This window comes from Panthera pardus, unplaced genomic scaffold, assembly GCF_024362965.1.
Source record: "Panthera pardus isolate Hobbes unplaced genomic scaffold, ASM2436296v1 HiC_scaffold_3, whole genome shotgun sequence".
In the NCBI taxonomy this organism is placed as follows: domain Eukaryota; kingdom Metazoa; phylum Chordata; class Mammalia; order Carnivora; family Felidae; genus Panthera; species Panthera pardus.
This window is the reverse complement of record NW_026526876.1, coordinates 55,374,693-55,391,895: the sequence shown is the minus strand read 5'-3', so window position 1 is coordinate 55,391,895 and position 17,203 is coordinate 55,374,693. Positions and strand designations below refer to the sequence as shown.

The 17,203-nt window shown below is 51.3% G+C and overlaps 1 protein-coding gene across 1 annotated transcript in view; it reads right to left on the bottom strand.

The window, feature by feature from the left end:
- The window catches only part of PITPNA (phosphatidylinositol transfer protein alpha), a 40,994-nt gene extending 30,024 nt beyond the window's left edge, over positions 1–10,970 (bottom strand). The window contains exons 1-3 of the mRNA XM_019429630.2: positions 10,711–10,970; positions 6,988–7,018; positions 2,028–2,173 (exon numbers count right to left, since the gene is read on the bottom strand). Of these exons, the coding sequence (XP_019285175.1) occupies positions 2,028–2,173; positions 6,988–7,018; positions 10,711–10,730 (197 nt within the window). The 5' untranslated portion in view covers positions 10,731–10,970. The remainder of the gene's footprint in view (positions 1–2,027; positions 2,174–6,987; positions 7,019–10,710) is intronic.
- Positions 10,971–17,203: the final 6,233 nt, after the last annotated feature.

Below are 17,203 nucleotides of genomic sequence, written 5' to 3'. Positions count from 1 at the left end.
CAGTAAGGACTGGTTGGCAGTCAACTGAGTAGGGATGGAAGACGACGAAGAGGAGACATGGAGGAGAAAGAAGACAACGGCAAGGAAATGGGACCATGGCGAGATTTCCCCACTTTACAGTGTGGCTCTCTTCCTGGTTCCAGCACTCACAAAATCCTGGACCGCTCTGGGCTAGCACTTTTACATCTCCAGAGCATCAGACTACATTAAGTCAGGGATTTCACCAGACGAAAATGAAATTGATTTCATGTCTGGTCAGTTCAGCGACTGGAAATGAAGATTCCGGTTTACGTTACACGGCAATGTAAATGTACTTATTGCCACTGAACTTAAAAATGGTGAATTTTGTGTTTTGTGTATTTTACCACAGTTAAAAACCATAGATGTGGGGGGAAAAAAGGCATAGATAAGATTTATTTTTTCCAGTACTGGATAGTTTCTAAAACTAGCTTTGTTCAACTTCCATTCAAGCTGGTGTATGTTTACCATGGCTTTCAGTGCCCTTTGGGTCAGCTTAGAGTTTACTGAAATATGACTGTTTACTGAAATATATGATTCAGCAAATCTATGTGATTTGCTATGGATTTTGGTATACAAATAAGACTCACTTTTATTTTTATTTATTTTTTTAATGTTTATTTAGTTTTGAGAGAGAGACAGACAGCATGTAAGCTGGGGAGGGGCAGACAGAGGGAGACCCAGAATCAGAAGCAGGCTCCAAGCTCTGAGCTGTCAGCACAAATTTGGACGTGGGGCTCAAACCCATGCACTGTGAGATCATGACCTGAGCTAAGTCTGGCGCTTAACCCACTGAGCCACCCAGGCACCCCTCAGACTCACGTTTACTTATGCCTTTGGGGCACCTGGGTGGCTCAGTCGGTTAAGCGTCCGACTTCGGCTCAGGTCATGATCTCACAGTGCGTGGGTTCGAGCCCTGCTTCGGGCTCTGTGCTGACAGCTCAGAGCCTGGAGCCTGTTTCGGATTCTGGGTTTCCCTCTCTCTGCCCCTCCCCAGCTCACACTCTGTCTCTCTCTCTCTCTCTCTCTCTCTCAAAAATAAGTAAACATTAAAAAAAATTTCTTTTAGGGGCGCCTGGGTGGCTCAGTCGGTTGAGCATCCGACTTCGGCTCAGGTCACGATCTCGCAGTCTGTGAGTTCGAGCCCCGCGTCAGGCTCTGGGCTGATGGCTCAGAGCCTGGAGCCTGCTTCCGATTCTGTGTCTCCCTCTCTCTCTGCCCCTCCCCTGTTCACGCTCTGTCTCTCTCTGTCTCAAAAATAAATAAATGTTAAAAAAAGAAACAAAAATTTCTTTTAATTAAATACGTATGCCTTTGATCCAAAAAGAGGTGCTTCAAGTTCTCTAGTAACCAATTCCCCAATATCAGAATTTAAAATACTACCTGCCCCCAATTTCACTTTTAGGAGCATGTACTATAGATTTATACACATAAGTGCAGCAAAAGATCTGTGTAACATCTGGGAAGGATGACTGTCCGTCCAGCAGGGGAGGACTGGTGAAGCAGACTATAGCACATCTGTATGACCTAACACTGTGCTCTCTAAAAGAACAGGGTTGAATATGCTGACAGCCAAAGACAGCTATGATATGACAAGTAACAAAAGCTCCGAGTCCATATCTGTACGTATAGTTCGATCCCATGGATGAGAGAACAATAAAGGAAATGGAACACCCATACACACACACACACACACACACACACACACACACACACACACACACCCCTATACTCACAGACCATGGAACAGCCTCCAAGAAACTAAACACTACCACCTCTAGGGACGAGGAACCTGGCGGGGAAAGTATTAAAAAAAAAAAAAAATCTAAAAAATAAATTTAAAATAAACTAAAAAAACCTTTAAATGAGCAAAGAAGTGTCCTTTACACCCACTCCCACAGGTGAAGCAACCCGCGTAACCAGCCGAGAACCCGGAACAAAACCCCAGTGATCCACTATCTCTGTTTCGATCCCTGCCTGCCTCCCGGCCCTGCTGCTCGGCCACATACCTCTGTAGGTGGTAGATCTTGTGTGTGTACTGGCCTTTCTCGCCATCCTTCTCGTAGGGCTCGTTCACCAGCACCTCCACGCCTTCACCACCACCCGTTTCGTTTTTACTGGCCTCGGCCACAGAATACAGCTGCCCTACTTGGTACTAGAGCAACAGAGAGACAGGCGTCATTGTCAGTGCAGAGTCTTCTCGACAGGCGCACAGAGTCCAGTTGCCAGGAACTGTCCAGTGAGATCACTCTGGGATTCCCCTGCATCCAGGACCTCATTCTGCAGTTCCACTGGGACCTTGCCCAAATCCACCCACAGCGACTAAGAACGCTGCTCCGTGGCCTCTCTTTAGCTATCAGATGTGTTTCGTTTCATCCTTCCATTTTCCCATCTTCCAGCAAGGCTGAAGGAGCCAGGTAAATATACTTAACTTCACACCACTATCCAGGAACCAGATTACAGAGTCCAAGGCAGCTTCTTCCCTGAACCTGCCTCTGGTATTAAGACCCTAAAACCAGATCTGGGTCGGCCACTAGAATCTCTTCACCCCATTCATTCAAACAGATCCTAACACAGGACTTCTTGTCAAAGAAAGTTGCCCCAGTGCTCTGAGAAGTCCACAACCTCCGCTGTAAACTGACTCATCTACCTGTTTTTTCTCCAGTGTCGGGCAGCTCGTCACCCTGCCAGCACCTCAGAGAACAGTTTTACAGGCGACCAAACCTCCTGATGCTTTCCAGATTCCTGGTAGCGCTGGGGCAAGTGGCCTGCTTCCCATACTGGATGACAGAGATTCCGACCCCACGGTGTGTGCCTTTACTAGATGGCAAGAACCTGGTTTTCCTTTATTTGGGCATCTGCCACCCTATCAAGTCACCAGTCAAGGTTACCGGCCTCCTCTGACCCCCTCAGGACAACCCAGTGTTATGGCCAGTGACCTGGGCATTGCCCAGACCTGGCCCTTCTGCAACCTTCTGAGTGAAGCTGTTTGGAGGGAAAAATAAGGCAAAAAGAATGAATGGCAGTAGTTAATGCAGGAAGTTATGTCTATACCGGAGGATGCATTTTCCCTCTTACTGCCAGTGCCACCAGGAACAACTATTCAGGGAGGATGAGAAAAAAAGGTACGTAATCACACTGCAGGTATAAAGGTTTTCCTCACCCTCTACGTTGCTCCCCAGACTCCTTTTACACCCAGGAGAGATAGACAAGGGGTTCCCTCCCTTCGAGATTAAAAGAGAGAGGCTGCGTCTCTGAGCAGCTGCCACTTAACCCACTCCCTGCAACAGCAAGGAGCAGAGGCAGCTTCCAGGGCTACTTCCCCTCAAACTTGGAAGCCCGCTCTACCAGGCAGCTTCAGAATGAAGCACTGCAGGGAAATTTCTGGGCAGAGTCTGGGGGAGGCAGCACACTAGGACAAACGGCTAGAGGCCTAACTTCCAAAGTAAAAACCCAGTATAAAATGCCAAAGAAAGGCCCAAGCAAGTGATCAAGGCTCAGTTAATCCCATAGAGAGAAACATCTGGGACAGAGCCAGTCACCTTGACCTTGCTAATCCTGAACAACATCAGTGCTGCCTCAGTGCCCCCGTGGAACACCAAGCTGTCTCTGTACCTTTCCAAGTCCACCCCCTCAAGTGGGTCCGGGTTGGGCTAAAACAGGGGTTCCTAAGAAGGAGCATTAATTGTTTCAGAGAAGAGTCATAATAACATCTAACCACTGACTCAGCAATCCTGAAGGACAGGCTGAAGAAAGGGCCTGGTGGAGGGGACAGGGCTGGTGGCTGGTGGCGCTGCTTGGGGAGGGGCCCCCACGCAGACACTAATCCCCTTCATTTGGTTCCTCATCAGATACAGGAACCAGAGGGCAGGCTCTAAGAGGATCAGTCTGTTGGGCCGGCATCTTCCCCCTTTAATCTCTCTTGATATTCTGATCCTTTAATCCCAATGAGACAAGTGAAGGCCGTTCTGTTAATCCAAAGGGGTTAAGTAAGACTGGCCTTCAGAAGCTACAAGTGAGGGACACTTTTCATGCCAGAGGGTTCCCTTTGGCAAAGTGGCGCCACACCTTCGGAAAGCGGAAAGCAGCCACACTCAGATGGGGGTGGGGGTGGCGGGCAGACCATTAAATCAGATAAAAAACCCTTATCCATCTGAGGAGTCCAGCCTCCTCAGGCCTAGGACAATGAGGCCTGCCCTTGTCCCAAAGAACTAAGACACTCAGCTAAGAAAAACAGACTCTACCACTTAGGCAACCTGGGAGTGGGAGCCCAGGAACATGCAGTGGGTGGGCCTGAAACACTGACAGGCAATATTATCATGAAAAACAGCACAGCTGTTGGCCCCATCCACGTGACTGTGTCAGGCCAGGTACCACAGGCGGATGGTAACATGCATTTCTGGAAATGGGAAGTAAAACAGCCCTGCCCACAGGGAAGAGGGTGGGCCTATCTAAGCCAGGAACCACCGGTGGACACACCCTTGTCAAACATCCAGGGCTTTCTCCGCAGAAGGCCTAGAAACCCTGTGCAGTGTTAACCCAAAGGCTCTGGCCAGATAGAAACTAATTCCGCCCCAAAATACTGATTCACACCATCAGGATCGTTATAAAGACATGGCCTTCTCTTTTCTCCTTCTTCTCTTCCCCAACCTACAACAGAAAGCCCTGAGGAAGGGTGCCTGGCTGGCTCAGTCACAAGAGCATGCAATTCTTGATCCTGAGGCCTTGAGTTAAGCTCCACGTTGGCTATACAGATCACTTACATAAATAAATAAACTTTAAAAAAAAAAAAGGAAAGAAAGCCACGAGGGCCTCAAATCAAGGCCTCCAATTAGGAAGTAAATCCAACAGTCATATGATGCTGGGCTGTTCCCATGGGAACCAAGAGTCATGATGGGTCTATTGATAAAGACTGAAAAGGTTGATCATTACTTGTTTCTTCTTTGGCTTCCCCATTCAAGATTTTCTGATCTCTGGAACTAAGGTTTAAGCCATCAGAAAAGCAGCTCCAGGGTGCCTGCTGGCTCAGATGGTGGAGCAAGGGATTCTTGATCTTGGGGTTATAAGTTCAAGACCCACACTAGGGCCACAGAGGTTACTTAAAAACAAAAAATCTTAGAGAAGCAGCACCTGCTTCACCCTACCCAAGCCATGTACTTGCTTTCTCATCAGTGGTTTCTAGCTAAGAAAAGGCTGACCATTCCCAGGCGGACAGATGAATCCTTAGCAGAGCTTACTTCCCAAGCTTCTGCTTAGACTTTAGGCTCTGTTCAACCTGCCCCATCACTTCCTCAATGCTGAAAAAAAAAAAAAAAAAAAATCACAAGCTAAAAACTGCCAATTGCAGATGATCTCCAGGTGAGTTCCTCTTTCCCTCCACTCTTGGCCCCATCCTAAGTCACCTCCAGCCTTGCTGCAGAGTAGCCAATAGGTGCTCCTAAACAGTGCTGGCTCTCCCAGGTTGGCCACACTTCTCACAAATATTCCCATCCTTGTTCTATCAAGATACTCCCTGTGAAAAGACCCATTTTGCCCCTAAATGCTACACTGAGGTACTCCGGAGTTCCTGGGGGACATCTTCCTGATGGGGGGGGGGGGGGAGGGATCATCCTGTACAGCAAAGAGAGGGTTACTGGACTCCCAAGAGCTGAGTTTCAGGGTAAGGGACAGGCCGAGCCTTCCTGCTTGGCCTCCTGATTTGGAAAATCATCACTTTTATTTTTCACAAAGACGGCAAAGCCCCCAAGGAGGTGGGTTAACAGGAGCCCCCCAAGCCCAACACCTGTCAGCCTAAGCACAGGGTTCCCAGGCCCCAAGTACACGTCAGGTGCTTCCAGGGATAGGAGCATCTATCCTTTCCATGCCCTTTGCCCTGCATCCCCAGTCTGGTTTCTCTCAAGCTCCTTTCCTAGAGCTCCCAGAGCATGTTCGAGGACCACCTCTGGCTCCCACCCCCAGGTCTCCACAGCTCTTATCAGATTACAGCCCACCACTGGAGACGATCCTCTAGGGGGCCGATGGCTACCCACCCCCTTTGGGTCCAAGAAGCTTGGATATCTGTCTCATCTAAAGTGTGCTGCAGGCTCTGTTGGCCTGATTTCATTTTTCAAAGGTCCATTTCATATTTGGAACAGAGTGTAAGTTATCACAGGAGCTTCATGCTGACACCACAGGAAAGACAGTGACTGAGGGCACTGCGCTGGCTGACACACTTCACCCAAACTGGAGCCTGGCTAGAAGCTAGGGGGTGCAAAGACCAGGCTGCAACAGGAGAAGACAGTGGAGGAGATTCAAAGAAAGGATGGAACAAGGGAGGCTCTATGACAGTTTTCTGCTGTCCAAGACACGATTCTGAGTCAGCATGGCCTATGAACCTTCTTGGGGCAAGTCCTGCCAGATCCCCATACACAGGGACGTTGGGCCTAAAACCATAAAAGGACAGAGGGCAAGCCAAGCCCATTTGTTATTCCTTGCCCTCCGTAAAAGGGTTCGGGGCCTTGGTCTTCCCAGCGGTCACCTAGAGCATGGCTAGGGAGGGCCTCGGAGATTTCCTGCCCTACTGGTTTGTTGCACAACCAGACAGAGGGCCGTGCACGCTTCCCAGTCAAGTGCTGGAGGGCCCAGAAATCCCCTCACACACTCAGTCCCCTCAATAAAATGTCCCCCAACAGGCACAGTCTTAGCAGGTAAACGGGGCTGGTTTAGTCTCTATCCAAAGTCTCCGTTCAAAGTTACCTAGCATGCCGACAGCTTGAGGCAGGTTGCAGATATACAAAATAGGTGCCCTCCTTCGACTAAAGGTGCCACTAGGAAAATTCTCATCAGATACTGAGTATCTCTAAGTTAGAACAACCATGAAAACCACACCAAGAGTGTGGGCCACTTGTAGCCCAACGTAGCTAATGGTCGCAGGCAATTATATGAATAAAAAGAAACTATGAATAAAAAGGAAAAAAAAAAAAAACTTACCTCATCTACAGACACAGGCAGGATGACTCGGCTACAAGAGAGGGAAAACAGTATCAACTTCAGGCCTGAATGCTACCCAAGGCCATTACAGCACCACTGTAGAACAGTCTTAAATGTTCTGTTGCACATGGCATATGCTCACTGCCGAAAACCCAGCAGAGAATGGCCCCCTGAGTGCTATGAGGCAGGATCGTCTGTGCCCTTCAGCCCCAACTTAGAACCTGTGATTCAGTGCAAGCCTGTCCCCCTACGGGCTACTTCGCAGGCCTCTGACTCACATTTGGAGCTGTCTTCTTCTCCCTTTCCCCCACTGATATCTTTCCCAGCCAAACGAGGACCCCCCCCCTCCCCCCTCCCCACCCCCGCAAACTCTGAAGCCAAGATGAGGAGTCAGACCTGAAGACTCGGGCCCCGGGGATTTCATCTCTACGGGCCCAACGTCCTGACGATGGCCCTCAAGGTAGAAAGCTAGGAAGGGACCAAGCTCCTTCAAAGCTTATCACCCCAAGAGCACACACCAACCATCTCTGCTCTGAGGCAGGATATTGCAATACAAGCTACTATCACAAAGTCACCAAGAGAGGACACTCGACTTGTGTCTTAAACTCCAGAAGCTGTCCAAAGGCACCCCAATTGACAGTTTCCTTTTACTTCTTCTCCATCTTAACGACCACTGATTGTTGGAGGTGCCAACAAGCCATGCCCAACAAGTCATGCCCAGCCAGGTCGCACACCCGTCAGCATTCCACAGAGGTGCGAGGGCTAATGGCAGAGCAACAGCCAAGCCCCAGCTGAAAGCCGCGCGGTCAGAGAGGTGAGACCAAAACACTTGGTTGTATTCATACAAACGAGGCCCGCTCCCGAGCTCAGGTTCTCAGTGCCCAGACCCCAGTTGGAACGCCCTGGAGCCTCCTGCACCTCGCACACTTGGCGAAGCGTGAGCTGCTATGTTCTCCTTCCTAGGCAGTGCTTCCGACAACTGGGATCTGTGCTCCAGGCTGCTAAACAGTCCGCTCACTATTTTCCAAATCCACAAAGGTCCCCCAGGTAGCAAGAAGCACACAGGGGTCTGAGAAAAACATCACACTGAAGGCAAGGTGCGGGGCAGAAAAGGAGCAGGAAAAACAAAAGGGGCTTCAAGTGCTTACTGCCTGCTAACCCCCTCCTCCAGAATGACTCAAATAACACAAATCCTGCAGGTTACTGGATGCTGCCGCGAATGCCCTCCTCCCATTAGAGAAAGCCAACAGCGCAGAAAAATACTTTCAACGTGGAGGCCACAATTTCTGCACCCTCAGAAGAAACTTCCTAGAAAACAATACGCCTTTTATCTGCAAGAACAGCAGTAAGAATCACATCCAAGAATTTGCAGAAATCAAATCCAGGAGAATCCTGTTAGAGGAAGTGTCAGAAAAATCACCAGGGAAACCGCCAGACCCTGGGTAGGCACCAAGTCTCCCCCAGCTCCTGACGGGATGCTCTGAGGCTGCCTTACGTGACAGCCGCACACCCGGACGTCTCTCCCTGGCTCCTCAGGAGCAAAACCACTTTAGCAGCAATTGGGTGCAATTCCAAAGAATAGGGCCACAGGGGCAGTGCTGGGCTGAGACTGGAGCTGTGCTCACTTCAGTGTGACCTTCACTTCCACCCTTCCCAGAGCTGCAGCACTGCAGCCACGGCCAAGTGTCTCGGATGCCCCCCTCCTCGGCCCCTGCCCCAGGACGCACACACTCGCCGGAGCACACGCGGGGCACAAGTCAGGCCGGAAGGAAACGCAGATGCCAGGCAGGCTCTGCAGCCCCGGCACCTTGGACCTTTCCCTGGTAGGCTTCAAGGGTAGAAGAACAAAGACTGGGGAGGAAGGCCCTTTCTTCAAAACTCACTCAGATCTCTTCTGAAGGTCCCTTCCCTGCCTGACCTTCTTCACAAAACTACAGGTTTCTACAGACTCTGGAATTCACTTGGGAAGAGATAAAAAGACCAGGAGAATGGGATGGGATGGGAAAAGCCTGTTTTCTGGACGGTCGAGGTTAAAAGCCAAAGTGCACCATGCTCTCCTCCCATTGGTATCCCAAGGTTCTTCCTCCTCACCATACCAAGCTCCAAGCTCTGGCTGGATCAACATCAGACTGGAGGTCAAGAACTAGAGGTGGAGGGGCTCCAAAAAATGCTGTTCAGATGAGGTGTCCAGCCGGGACGACAGCTTGGGTCTCTGCTCCCTTTGTTAACCAAAGCGCCACACTATGTCCTAAATGTCCTAAACACCTCCAAGGAGCAAGCCATATGGGATGGGGCAAAGTGCTTTCAATGACAGAATGGAAACAGCCCTCTGCACACCTGCCTGGCTACCAAGTGAGTTCCACCAGTTGCTCTCTATGGGGACATCTCCCCCTTCTGGATTTCCTGGGCTTCTGACCCAATGCTGCCCACCCACCCTCTTCTCCAGGGAAGCACAGTTTCACTGTAAATTCTGCACACACGCATTCAATCTCTCCTCTTTGGGGGCAGGGAGGAAGTCCTCAAATGTTTACTTGGAACCATGAGCTTCAGTAATGGGTCATCTAGTGTTTGAAAGATTTAGCCATCTACACATCCCCACCTGTCATCCAATCCCCTGGATTTCAGGAGCAAGCCTTCTGCCTACAACACCTACCAGAAGTCACTAGTTTTCCACCCCAGTCACTAGTCGAGAACTCCCTCACCCTTCACTGTCTTTCCTCAAGTAATGGCTTTATGGGAACCTCCTTAATTTCTCAAAGCAATTTCCCTCTTTGCACCAAGACTGAGATTGCCCTAGAGACAGGCTGCCCCTGCCCCCTAACCCCTACTCCAATACGTTTATTTATTACATACATTCACAAACCTACTCCCTCTCCAAACTGTCCTCTACCGCGGTAACATCCCAGCCCTCTCCAGCACTCTAACTCCCACAAACCAGCTCCTCCCCAATATTTTCTGGATGCCTTCCCCAAGTGTCCCCCAAGTCCCAAGCAAACATCCTAAGCTTCTTTCCAAGTACCTCCTCCCCTGCACCTACCACTTAGGCACCATGTCACGCCACCAGTGCCCTCTGCAATCTTCTTAGACCCTTCCTCTGTCACCCAAGCCTGGCCCTAACTCCCTGCACCTTTCCCTGTGTGCACTTCCTTACAATCCTCCCCATGCCTAAGGCGGCCACTCCTCATACTCCAGGTCCCCCTCACGCTCCTCTCCACCATCTCGGCTCCATTCCTGAAGCTGTCTTAACTGTTCCTCAGCCCCTGAAGCCTACTCCTCCTTCTCCCGCCAGTCCCCGCGGCCACTCCCGTAGTTCTGGCGGGCCCCTTCGTCCCTCTGCCCCCACTGTAGGGCCACCACGCATCTCCATCCCCTCAAGCCCCTCCTCATGCCCTGCTGGCTCTCGCTGTCCCCTTGACCCCATCTCTGGCCCTGTCCAGCCCTCATTGTCCCTTTGGCCTCTTCTCTCAGGCCTATTCGGCCCTCACTGTCCCTCAGGCCCCACCTCAGGAGCTGTCCGTATCTCTCTATCCCCGTTGGCCCCACCTCAGGCCCTTTCCGGCCCTCACGGTCCCCTCAGCGCCTGCTGGGCCGCCCAACAGCCCATCCATTGCTCCCCATCCCCGTCCGGTCGCTGCATCCACTCCGCCAAGCCATCAGGCTCCCTGGTCGTCATCCCCGACTTTCCCTTCCTCCCCGCTTCCGCACGGCGCGCCGGACACTCACTACTCCTTGAGCAGCACCATGTCGCTCCGCAGCTCGGCGGCTGCCCGCTGCCCGCCCGGCCTCCCGCCCGCTTCCCGGCGGCCGCTCTCCCCGTGGCCCGGCCCGGCCCTGCTGCCTGCGCGCCTTCGTCGTGGTCTGCTCCGTCCCCGCCGCTCTCGCTGCGGTCGCCGCGCCGGCTTCTGCCGCCCCGGCCTTGCCGCCTCCCGCGCCGCTGCCGACGCCGCCCGGAGCTCCGGTTCCGCAGCGCCGCGCGGGGGCGGGGCGTCTCTGCGGCAACCAGAGCGTCACACGCAGCGGTGCGCGCTGACCTCAGCGCGAAGGCGGAGCCTTCTCGGGCCCGCCCCCTCCATCCTTAAGTGGGCCTCGGCGTCTGCGTCCTCTTCCGAGGTGGGCCCCCAGCGGGGGTCAAGAGCTCCCCGCCGCCCGCCCAGGGCAGTAGGCGAAGCGGACATCAAGGTGTCGCGTGGGGACCTAGGTGTGACTGTTTTGCACCTGTACGTTTGGCCCCCCTCAGCGGGGTGGGTTGAGATCAAGGAAACAGTTGTGCCAAGAAAATATTAAAAATAGCCAAATTTACATGCAACTGCTGTTCCAAGTGCTTGACTCCTCACAACAACTCTACCGGAAAAAGTTACCATTACTGTCCGCATTTACAGGTGAGGAGGAGGACGAGGCAGAGGCTAAAGGAATTGCTCAAAAGTGAATGAATGACTTGTTCAAGTGCGTAGAGAGCATGTGATGGAGATTTTCACCTAACAGTCTTAGTGTGATGTCATTCATCCAATAAGTGTTTGCAGAGTACCTGCTGTGTGCCAAAACCTGTGCTTTTTTTTGAGAGAATGAACCGAGCAGAAATGAGAAAAGGCCCGTGAATAGTGAAACACAAGCTTGATGGGATTACACTGGAGGTATAGTCCTCAAAATTTTCCTGGAAGAAGAGGGTTTGTTTGTTTTTTTTTCACTTTGTTTTTAAGATTTTTTTTTTTTTTTTTGTATCTATATAAAGGAATCTCCACACCCAACGTGGGGCTCAAACTCACGACCCTGAGATCAAGAGGCACATGCTCTATGGAATGAGCCAGGTCCCCCTCACGCTCCTCTCCACCATCTCGGTGGAAGAGGCACTCCCTGGAAGAGGAAGTTCTAAGCTGAGGTCTGCAGAGAGCTTGGAAAGGGAGAGTTTACCAGGCAGAGTGCGGAGAGGGTTGGGGGCAGATAATGCAGTTCCTGACAGGTGATAATAAGTTGTTTGGAGTCCATCCTAAGGGGGCTGGGGCCTTTTAGGGGTTTTAAGCAGGTTTGGTGTTCGGAGGCTCACTCTGAGCAGTGGGTGGAGAGGGGATGGCGGGGGCCAGAGCAGAGGCAGGGTGACCAGTAAGGAGGCCTCTGCAGAAGTCCAGGTGAAGATGACAGCGATGGGAAAGGGCAGTGGAGGGAAGCAGCTCAAGAGGTAATATCAAGGTTTGGTGTTCGGAGGCTCACTCTGAGCAGTGGGTGGAGAGGGGATGGCGGGGGCCAGAGCAGAGGCAGGGTGACCAGTAAGGAGGCCTCTGCAGAAGTCCAGGTGAAGATGACAGCGATGGGAAAGGGCAGTGGAGGGAAGCAGCTCAAGAGGTAATATCAGCAAGGCTTGTTGACTAATTGGCTGAGGGAGAAAGGAAGAAAACCACCCAGGTTTCTGGCCTGGGAGCCTGGGTGGGCAGTACTGTCTTTAGAAGAATACCAGAAAGGTAGATTTGCACAGCAGAAGATAATGACTCCACGGTTGGACTTGAGGGACAGCCAGGTGATGGTGGGTGGGCCGCCACTGTACGGATTTGGGAAGGGAGGGTGGAGTAGGTGGCATATTGCTGTCAAGCCGTGACTCGTACCCCAGGACAGCTCTGAGTATTGCCCATGTTGACCACTCGTTCATCAAATCCTAAAGTAGGTGCGTGGATTGCCCCAGAAATCCAAGCCCCTTGAAGGAAGGCCAAGAGAAGAGATATTACCACCCAAAGTCCAAGTTGAACTGGACCCGGATCCCCTGACCCTTCAGTAGAGGGCTTTTTCTCCTACATAATAGCAGTGAATAGTTGTTTAACAATCGCCATGTGCTAGTTCTCTCCAGAAAGTAACCGAACCATGCCCTCTGGGAGCCTGAAGTCTAGTTGGGACAACTAGTGAATTCACTCAGTAAATACTGATTGAGCTCCTGGCCCTGTCCTGGGCCTTTCTCTCAGCACTTGGGACACGGGGGGTGACCTAGAAAAACCAGGTCCTTCCCTTGTTCAGAGTGAGGGAGTGGAGTATAAACAAACACAGAAATAACTTCAAGTAGTGATAAACGTTCCGGAGAGGCTGAACACGGTGACTGTGGGCAGTGGCGGGTGACATTAATGGGGTGGTCAGGGAAGGCGCTTAGAGGAGGCGAGGTTTACACTGAGCCCTCCATGATGAGAGGAATTATTGCTAAGCAGACTCTTAGTTAACAAGAGCTGAGACAAAGGGGCTTGGAGGGCTGTGCTGGGCTCTGGGGAAAGTAAGAAGCAAAACAATAATCGAAATGCCTGAGAAACAGCCCCTGCTCTTGAGTCGCTCACAGGGAGGAGGACTTGCAGTTTTGGAGAACTGCAACTCGTGACACAAGGTAGCTTGTGACAAAGGGGAACATGTGTGACACAAAGAACAGGTCCAAGGAGAGGCCTCTCTGGGCTGCAGAGGCGTGGGAAGCATCCCGGGACAACAGGCACTTGAGCCACATTGGAAGAGGAAATGGCATCTCCAGAGGGAAACTATGACATGCAAAGGTGCAGAGGCAGGATGCTACGAGGGCCTCTGGTTAGCATTCGAGCGTGGTCTGCGTGGGCACACGGGTGGGACTGAGTGCCAAGCTAGAGAACTGTATCTCTGTTCCGGGGACAGGGGGCAGCCACCCAGGGCCTTAAGGAACCCCCAGTCCTTGTCACCCAGATCCAACGGTTAGAGAGATTTTGCCACTCATGCTTTATCTCTTTTCTGGAACATTTTATTTTAAACGTTTAAGTATTTTTTAGAGAGATCGCGCACGCGCGTGAGCGGGGGAGGAGCAGAGGGGAAGGAGGGGACAGAGGATCCGAAGCCGGCTCTGCACTGTCAGCACAGAGCCTGATGCGGGGCTCGAACTAAACTCACAAACCGTGAGATCACGACCTGAGCTGAAGTCAGGCGCTTAACCAACTAAGCCACCCAGTCGCTCCTTTTCTGAAATATTTTAAAGCAGATCTCAGACATCATACCACCTCACCCCTCTATGTTTTGGTATGCATTCTAGGAATAGGAATATTTTCTCGAAAACCCATGCCATTATCATACTTAAAAAATTAATAATTTCTTTTTTTTAATGTTTATTTATTTTTGAGAGAGAGACAGACAGACCATGAGCAGGGGAGGGGCAGAGAGAGACGGAGACACAGAATCTGAAGCAGGCATCAGGCTCTGAGCTGTGGGCACAGAGCCCTATGTGGGGCTGGAACTTATGAACCTTGAGATCATGACCTGAGCCAAGGTGGATGCCTAACTGACTGAACCACCAAGATGCCCCAACAATTTCTTTTTTTTAATGTTTCTTTATTTCCTTTGAGAGAGAGAAAAAGAGATACCATGAGTGGGAGAGAGAGCCAGAGAGAAAGAGAGAGAATCTTTAAGCAGGCTCCATGTTCAGCCTGGAGCCTGACACGGGCTTGATCCCATGACCCTGGGATCATGACCTGAGCCAAAGTCAAGAGTCAGATGCTCAACCAACTGAGCCTCCTAGATGCTCCTTTTTTTTTTTTTTTTTTTTTAAGTAATATCGACCCCCAACGTGGGGCTTGAGCTCATGACCCTGAGATCAAGAGTCACAGGCTCTACCAACTGAGCCAGCCAGGCATCCCAAATTAATCATTTCTTGATATTATCTCCTACCCAGTTCATATTCAGATTTCTCTTGTTATCTAAAAAATATTTTGCAGTTTCTTTTAGATAAGTTCAGTGTCTGAACAAGGTCTACATTTCCCCCACATTTTAGCTTTGCGATGTTTCTTACATCTTCCACTCTAGCAAGCTCTGCTTCGGGTGTGTTTAAGAGTTAGCCCTCACATGCGGGTGCCACAGCACTTTCTAGCTTGGCCCCCTGGGAGTCCTCAGCCCCGCTGTGGGAGCAGACCCCTCGGTGCCCCATGCCTTCCAGTCCTTCCGCCTGTATGAACTTGGGCAAGGTACTTAACCTCTCTGTGCCTCAGCTTCCTCGGCTGTAAAACTTGGCAATGATTGTGCCTGCCTGCTAGGAATCAGGAGACGAGGCAGTGTCCTTGAGGCAATCTTGTGCAGTGCATGGCACATTTCCATATCATCATTATTGGGGAAGGGGTGTTGTGAGGAAAGAGGGATGGACGCCACCGCCCCTTAAATCTACCTCTCCGATGGCATCTGGGTGGCTCAGTGGGTTGAGCGTCCCACTCTTGGTTTCGGCTCAGGTTACGATCTCACAGTTCAGGAGTTCGAGCCCCGCGTCAGACTCCACGATGAGTGTGGAGCCTGCTTGGGATTCTCTTTCTCTCTCCCTCTGCATCCCTCCCCCCCCCCCCATCTCTCTCTCAAATAAGAAAATGAAAAATAATTTAAAAAACTACTTCTCCAGGCTCCAGGCTTAAAATCTCGAGTGTCACAGTGACCTCCTGTCATGTCTCCTTCTTTGTTTCTCTCCCTCTTTCCATCTCTATCTGCACCAGAATTTCTGTCTTCTCTCCCTCCCATACTCCCTCACCAATTCTGTCTCTCCTGTCTCTTTGTATCTCTGTCTCTGTATCTCTCCGTACCTTTGTCTCCCTCTCTGTTCTGTCTCTCTCTGCCTTCTGTTTCTCTGTATCTTTCTGTCTCTATCTTTCCTCTCTCTGTCTCTCTTCACTTCTCCTCCTGCCTGTCCTCTTCAGACCTCTCTCTGCCTCTCCCCAGCCCTCTGGTTTCAGTCTTTGTCACACTGCTCTGTCTGGGTGATGATCTTCAGCCAGTGTTTTTGCCATCTTCTCTTCCCAGCGGTCTCCTGCCCCTGCCTGTGTGCTGTTCGCTCCACCTTGGACTTCCTCCTGCCTTCGTCCTCACGTCTGTGTATCTCAAAGTTCCGACCCCCGCCCAGGTCCTCCTGGCTGGCCGGCCCTGTGACTGCTTGGGCCACAGCCACACCTGGAACCCACCTCTGGGTATCTCGAGGAGACTGTGTTTCACTGTTTCCATCTTCTGCTGTGTCCCTTCCTGGCTGGCGAGGGCATGCTCTTCCCCTTTCTCAGTGTGTTTCAGCCCCTTTTCAGTTCATTTCTGTCTGTCTCTCTCCATTTTTAAATTTCATCTTCCAAATATTTATTGAGCAGCTGTTCCTTGCCGGGCACCATTCTGGGCCCTGGAGGTATTGCAGTGACCAGGACAGAGCATGGGGCAGCTTTCAAGAGGCATTCATTCTAGTGGAGAGACAGACACCGGACAAGAAAACAGACAAAGGCGTGACCCTGGCTGCTGGGCTGGACCCACTGGGAGGAGGAGGGTGTCGGCCAGTCCAGGCCACGGGCAGGCACTCAGCCAGTAAGGGCGGGCTGCTTCTGCCCTGCACTTTGCCTGACAATTCCCTGTCCCTAAATGGAGACTCGGCCCCTCTAGAAGCCAGACTAGAGTGTTTAACCCACTTGCTCCCTCCACAGCATTCACTATGCACCAGGCTTGGGGGAGACAAAGGGAAAAATGAAAAGGTCCCAGGCCAGATAGGGCCACAGTCTGATGCAAGACAAACGTGCCACCTGCTGGAGCCAAGGAAATAGACAAGCAGTTGTTTTTGGGCCCCCGAAAGAGGCAAGGAGGCCCTGCACATTCTCCTCTCTCCTTGCCTCTGGCGTGTTTGGTCTGCATACAGTGGAAAGCTATTTGAGCAGCCGTGAGAGTTTTTAAAAAATTGTTTTGAGCCGACAATTGAAAATGGGAATTAAAAAAAAATTTTTTTTAATTTTTATTTGAGAGACAGAGAGAGAGAGAGAGCACAAGTGGGGGAGAGGGGCAGAGGAAGAGAGAATCCCAAGCAGGCTCCACACTCAGGGCAGAGCCTGACGCTGGGCTCGATCCCACGACCCCGGGATCGCGACGTGGCCAAAATCAAGAGTCGGACGCTCACCTCACTGAGCCACCCAGGTGCCCCGAGAAAGAGAATTTTAAAAAAAATAATAGAATTTAGGATTTTCAGCTTCTCCTGAAAAAACTCAGAAGATCTGACAGACAACACTAGGCTCATTCCCACGTGGCCACGATAGAGTGGGGTCAAGGCTGCCCTTTAGATGGAGGCTGTGGCCTCCAGGTCCCCCCAGTCCCCCCTCCCCAAGTCCTCCTGTGTCCCTGGCATGGAGGTCAAGGTGTAACAACGCCTGCATTACCAGAGACCTCATGCTGGCTCTACTTAACGTTAGAGAAATATTTCTCTGTGCTTTCTCAGTCAAACATGGGAAAAGGAAAGGTA